A 6,604-nucleotide genomic window follows, 5' to 3' on the forward strand; every position below is an offset into this window, starting at 1 on the left:
TTTTTTAAAAACATATAAAATCGTATTATAACATCGACAGAAACAAATAATAAAATAGAACATTAAAATCGAAATGTATCTTGCTGCATTGCAAAAGTACTCTTCTAATATTACTAAATCAAAAAGAAATTACTTTCTTATTGAACCTAAATTAAATTAAAAAAATTACACAGCGAAAAAAAACTTTTAAATAGTTAACTTAATACTAATATCAATATATTTTTTAAAATTTTTAAGATATCTTCAAATTTATATTTTATTTAAAAATAAAAACATTATCGTTTTTGTTAAAACCAAATAAAACTGTTTATAACATCGACAGAGGATAGAATGAAAGCGAGACATTAAAATCAGTATGTATTTCGTTGCATTACGCGAATACCCTTCTAGTAAAACTAAAAAAGAAAGTGTCGTGAATAAAACTTAAAATAAAATAAAGAAACGAAACCTTATATTTTACGTTTTCTTTCGTTTAAACATAAAATTTCTGCAACAATCATCGAATGTTTTTCATAAAAAAACCACATTTCATGCAAGATTTAAGCGATCGCGGCTAAAAAAATTCTGCAAATGGCCGACCGGTCCTTATAATTTCACTAGACGATGTTCAAACACGCTTTGTCGAAAACTTTCTGCAACGGATTGTTATGACACAAGTACGAAAGCCTCAATCACCACTGCCTTGCTAGCTAAAAGGAATACGAAAATGGGTCTGAAAATCTATTCGGATAAGCATTCGTTAACATGTTTGACGAATGAACCAGACCTCAAGAAACACGGCTAATGGAGTAAGAATAGAAAACAAGCCCAATAATGGTCAAAAGGCGTTTGATTAAAGATCCGGCATCCCCTTCCCGGTTTTAGCATCGTATGTTTTCTCGTGCACCAGTTCTATAGGAGTATCTTTCGGACCAGCTGTTGCAAGGATAAAACGAAAAAATTATGTGTAAGACGTAGGTGAGGGTAAGATGTAGAGACGCACAACGCCCTGGCTTTTCGGGTCTGGTCCCAGGCCTTTAGATCCCGTGTTCAGAAAGCAAAAAATAAGTCTGGGCTTTTTCAGTCCCGGGATTTGGTTGTAAAAGAAGTCCCCGCTAGGGCTTTTTCAGGCCTATCCGGGCCTTTTCAGAAAAAAAATTAGGCCTCATCAGGCTTTAGGGGCTAGCATGAGCCTGGCATTGACAGGCCGAGCTTTTTCAGGCCTGTCTTTGGATCGAGTTTTTTTGTGCATCTCTAGTAAGGCATCAGCAGATCTGACCTCTACCCCAATTTACATCCCTATCACATGGTAGAGATGGCCAAAATGGGACCCGCTTAGAACCGCGACCGGTTCTAGGAACCGGGAGTCCAGGACTGGTTCTATGGACCGGGCTTTGTACATGGAGAACGGGCTGGGTGTTTTTGGTCGGGACTGGGACTAGAAACAGTTACCATGGGACCGGTTACAGGAGAAAAATCTCGGACCGGGACAGATTTGGGCCCAGCCTGGCTCAGCTCAGGAGCGGTTTTTGGCCATCTCTATAGCATGGGTCCACAACTAGCTATCTTTAAAAACATTTGCATAAAACTCTTAATTTCAATAGTATAACGTCTATGAAGCATTAAGTACACACAGATATAAGACATTACCAGTTGTTGGACGTGGAGTCACCCTTATCTTCAAAATCTCGGGACGAGGAATTATGGTCCCTGATGCCCCTATACCTCTTGAAACTCTTACTTTAGTACCGTCTTCTTGATACCGAGTTCCAACCTTACACGGCTGCCTGAAAAAGAGCATTTCAACAAGCATCTTATTAAATGAAGCATGAGCAAGCTGGGAGTCTTCACGGAATCAGTCTTTTTACCCCTCGGGATTGAGGAAAGGCTGGGTACATTTTACCCCCGACCCACTTCATGTGGGATTCATTGGGTTCGTTTGGTTTGGTTTTGGTTAATCTTATTGAAGCATGAGTGAAATGCAATGAAGAATGAAGCCTTGTTTTCGCTAAAGCATACATACCTTGTCACTGGATCAACAATTTGAACATTCGAGACATGAAGAGGGGCTTCTACCGTAAAAATCCCGCCTTCATGGCCTTGGCCTTGCTTTATATGCTTCTTTACCTGCAAGTATTTTATCCAGAATGAGTAAATATGAAACCAGAAAGGTCGATGATGCATAAAACAAGATTTGGACATCAAAAGACTTCCGGGGTGTGTTTGGTACGCAGATGAGACTGGACAGGCAAGAGTTGAGTAGGCGGGTGAAAGAATTGTGCAAGCTTTTAAGGCTTAATTTGACATGGGTAATTTAGTAATTTGCCAATATTGTCACATCTCCCTGATTTCTGTTCCATCTATTTTGGTGAGACAGAAAAAATGCAGTTTTTGTCTCAATCGGTCCTGGCCTGTCCCGTTCTAATTGTCCCACGAAATGTGGAAGAACAAGTTTTGGTTCTATCCCATCCCATATACCAGTCCGGCATACCATATGCATCCTCAGGGTCCACATATGAACCGTGTTCACCAATAAATACATAATTAACGGGCCTTAAGAGTTTCATGACAGGAAACCGTGTCTAACTATACTGCTGCCACACCCATTGCTTATCTTGATAGTGTTCAAACAATTTCAAGTACAAACTCAATCATGAATTATACATTTCGGATACACCAGTTGACAAATTAGACCTATTGTAGTTCCCATTACATGCAACAAATTTATAAAACAAAGATAAAACTAGGCATGAGAATGAAACCCGCCCCATTGAGGAACCTGCTATACCCCCCCCCCCCCCCCCCCCCCGGGGACGGGATTCCCAGCAAAACAGGCATGGGAACAGGGCAGGGTAACATGATCTCTCAACCCACCCCGTATATTAAATATATTGTATATTTATTATTAAATATATTATTTATAAAGAATTAGATTTAGTATCTTTTAAATTTAGAAAGAGTATTTTGACTTTTCTTCAAATATACATCTTCTCTAACTTGTTTTACCTTTTTCAGATAAAAAAAACATGGCGAGTCGAAAGCTTTTCGTCAAACAATTACGTATGATGTTGTGATTTTGTTAACATATGAACATTTCATACTCCATAAAAGCAAAATTGGAAATATGTGAGTTCTAAACATGGACCACTATGGATTCAATATGGTGTTTAACACGTTTGATTTAAAATATCTCACATAAATGAAAAAAAAGAAATCCCGGATTCCCGTTGCAGACAGAAATGGGAATTGGGGTCCCGCCCCATTCTCATGCCTAGATAAAACAGTGAGATGGGGAGAGTAATCTCACCAAGTTCTTTCCCTCAACAATAACACGATTTTGAGAACGAATGACGCGTTTAATAGTGCCAGTTGCACCCTTATCTTTTCCCCTAATAATCATCACCTGCAATAAAAAGATTATAATTTAAACATCAGCAAAAGAGCATAATTGAACCTGCAAAGTTTTAATGTGAAAAAAACAATATTTCTTTTTTACATTATCTCCTCTTAAAATTTTCCAGTGATGTATCAGTTTTTGAGCTGCTTTCCATCCCATTATGTGCCAATCTGAAATGTAAAACAACATTTAAGAAGATCAAATTTAAGTTAATATAACAAAATTTAATCCCATTAACATCAAATTGCACTTTGCATACGTGTCTCTACCTTGTGGGAGGCTGGGCTCTACCGGTAACCCATGTACCACTAGCTAGAGGTGTTTGCGGTCCGGTTTGGGCGGTTTAGAAATTTTCCAAACCGAGCAAATTGGCCACAATTGAGCAAACTGGCTAAATTGGACCACAAAAAGATGGTCTGGTCCGACCGGTTTAGGCAGTTTGTGCCTCTTCTTATAGGTTCTAAACAAGAAAAAACAAAACATCTATATCCAAAATGAAATTTCTACCAATATAGCATTATTTTAAAAAAATAGTATACAAAATTACAAAAGAAAGATAACGCGGTCAATTGAGAAATGAAAACTAAGAACATAAAAGTTAAGCCTACAATGAAAAGTAAATATAACTAATACATGTGTATTTTGGTGGTCGGTTTGGTCCAGACCGCTCAAAGAAACGTTCAAACCGCAGACCAGACCATACCGAGCAGTTTGGCTATTTTTCAGACCGGACCGGACCACCAGACCGCTCAAACCGCCAAAAACGGTCCGCTTTGACTTGGTTTGACAGGATTGAGTGGTCCAAAAGTTTTTTGAACACCCCTACCACTAGCCCAACTTACCAAATGAGCTGGTTCAATTTCTTGGAGGGTAAGAGGTAACCTATGTACCATTGGTTGTTCTTTTCTAGTGGCATAATCATGGTTCTCAATCAGGTTTTAGGATCAAGTGGATTCATAGGATCAAGTGGATTCAAGGTTCAATTTCAGTAAGATTTTAATGGTTCTATTGTTTAAAATTTAAATGTTAAAACTTCAAAAATGACAAAATTGTTGAACAATATGTAGAACAAATAAAGGAACAAACAGCATAACAAAAATCACAGTCAATGATCCAAACAATACAATTAGCAGTGTAACACAATCCACACAGAAACTAATGAAGTATGCAATCATATGAACAAACGTGCTAATGACCTAATTATAGATTATAGAATTCAAAAACTGATAACCACCACCATTTCTTCAAATTGCATCAAATTAAATCATGTCAGACAGAAGATGAAAAATACAAAGCACCAAATCATGTCAGACAGAGGATTATTAAGGATTCTACAGATCTCGATGAACATGAAAACAGTTTGAAACCCTAAACGATTCTAATCCGAAACTTAACTAATTTCGACAAATTTAATTGGAATTTGGAAACCCTAGTCGTACCTGAAGCAGGAAAACGAGAGTCCCACGTCGTAGCAACCGCGTCGGAGTGAGCTGTGAGCGGCTGGTCGTCGATCAGCGATTTGGGGGAAGACGGAATAGGACAAAGGCTTTTTGTTTCTCAAATAGGCCCAACCCATTACTAAAAGCAATTGAGCCCGGCCCAAATCCGAAGGATTGTGGTTTTGGATTTCGGGCCGGTTAAGAAAAGCCCGAGATCTATGAAGATCGGTTAAGCCCGATTGTAAAAAAGCTCGATTAAGCGGTCAGAAATTTTAAGAAAAGAAAAGTGTTGGGTAACGAAATACAAATCGTTATGTTTTAAATAAGAAATTTGTAGTTGATATGAATAGGATTAGATCAGTCCAAACTCACGCATGCTTATGGGACTGGTTACGTGGATCTTATATAAGATTGGATTGGCTAAATTAGTTACTCCTTTCATCGTCATGACGGGATTGATTAAGGCTTGATTTCTTAGCATTTATATGTGATAATGTCCATGAGGGTGTCAGTATAATTGGAATCCCGATAATCGATGATATTTATATAAATATCTAAAAACGGCCATGTTGAAGCTGAGTTGTTCATCTCGAGTCCTCCTCGATCTACCCCTCATCTGTCTCCTTCAATTGTCACCCTTTCTAGCATCTTTACTAAATCTGTCATAACGTGACCAAATTATCCTCGACTTGTTTGTGATARGTGGAACTCCCAATACCGTTGAKAAGACTTCTTTYGGCATCCTATCAAGCATTGTTTTAYCASARTTTCGTTCAAGCATCTTCATTTATACAACTTCCATCTTCTGTTCATGGGCATTCCTTAACACCCATCACTTAGGACCATACAATATAGTCGGTATGAGTACTGCCCTGTAGAAAAACTTAATACAGATAAAATTMTAACAAAATGGTCCTACAAACGATTGTAAACATGGTGGATGTTGTATAGCGAAGGTGGAATCTATACATTCATYTGGGCAAACACATGCATGTACAAATAAAAATCATACATGTTATGATAATACAAACTTAAGTTAGTAAACCTGACATCAAACGCAATTATCGACTTTTAAGGATGCATAAAAACTCCGGGTATTTGTCAAGAGGACGTCAAATGTACCTTTTTTCAAGCACGCGATGTTTTCTAGTTCACATATATGATACAATACAGTGACCTTAACGATCGAGCTTAAAAGACAAAATAGTTTTGTTTCACGCTTGTTTAAAGCTGTGGAATTGATCAATGTAGGGAATCATCATTTCATGACTCGATGGTCCCCCAAATATGAATAGATTTGACATTTATAAATTATCCCGTATARTTTAATAGTCTAGACATTGATGCATGAAGGTAACTGGTGATAAACACAAAAAGTCAKAATCTTTCACTTCAAGATGGTCCTAAAATCTTGAAAACTTGACAAATGTTGCAATAGAATAATTGGATTGATATGAAATGACGACCACTGATATTTTTGTACCTGTGTGTGGGCCTTTGACCAAGACCGAGGAATCACACACAACAGTGTTTTGAAATGCTATAAGATAATTATGTTTTTATGTATATTATGGCCAAAACAATCAATTAGTCTGAATATATATATATATATATATATATATGTATATATATATGTATATATATGTATATATATATGTATATATAGGGGCCTATTCAAATGAGAACAAATTAGTTTGTGGTAACTGTGAGAACTAATATTAACCACAAATCAATTGATAAATTAGGAAATTTATAATTTTGGCAATTTTGAATTAAAATTTTAATGCAA

The 6,604-nt window shown here is 37.0% G+C and overlaps 1 protein-coding gene across 1 annotated transcript; it reads right to left on the reverse strand.

The window, feature by feature from the left end:
* Positions 1 to 444: 444 nt before the first annotated feature.
* Positions 445 to 4,891, reverse strand: LOC112511966 (50S ribosomal protein L24). The gene is made up of 6 exons (XM_025117724.1): positions 4,816 to 4,891; positions 3,476 to 3,546; positions 3,287 to 3,382; positions 2,003 to 2,106; positions 1,630 to 1,766; positions 445 to 915 (listed from the first exon to the last, which is right to left on the reverse strand). Exons 2-6 carry the CDS (start codon positions 3,533 to 3,535, stop codon positions 833 to 835), a joined length of 480 nt encoding a protein of 159 aa, XP_024973492.1. The 5' UTR covers positions 3,536 to 3,546; positions 4,816 to 4,891; the 3' UTR covers positions 445 to 832.
* Positions 4,892 to 6,604: the final 1,713 nt, after the last annotated feature.

Source organism: Cynara cardunculus (genome assembly GCF_001531365.2).
Source record: "Cynara cardunculus var. scolymus isolate 2C chromosome LG 5, CcrdV1, whole genome shotgun sequence".
Taxonomy (NCBI): domain Eukaryota; kingdom Viridiplantae; phylum Streptophyta; class Magnoliopsida; order Asterales; family Asteraceae; genus Cynara; species Cynara cardunculus.

Bases quoted from the DNA above. Each gene is read 5' to 3' on its own strand.
- LOC112511966 (XM_025117724.1), bottom strand. From the start codon at position 3,535: ATGGGATGGAAAGCAGCTCAAAAACTGATACATCACTGGAAAATTTTA. The intron at 3,383-3,475 runs GTAAAAAAGAAA...TTTTTATTGCAG, and splicing joins AAATTTTAAGAGGAGATAAT to GTGATGATTATTAGGGGAAA. The intron at 1,767-2,002 runs GTATGTATGCTT...GCTCTTTTTCAG, and splicing joins ATTGTTGATCCAGTGACAAG to GCAGCCGTGTAAGGTTGGAA.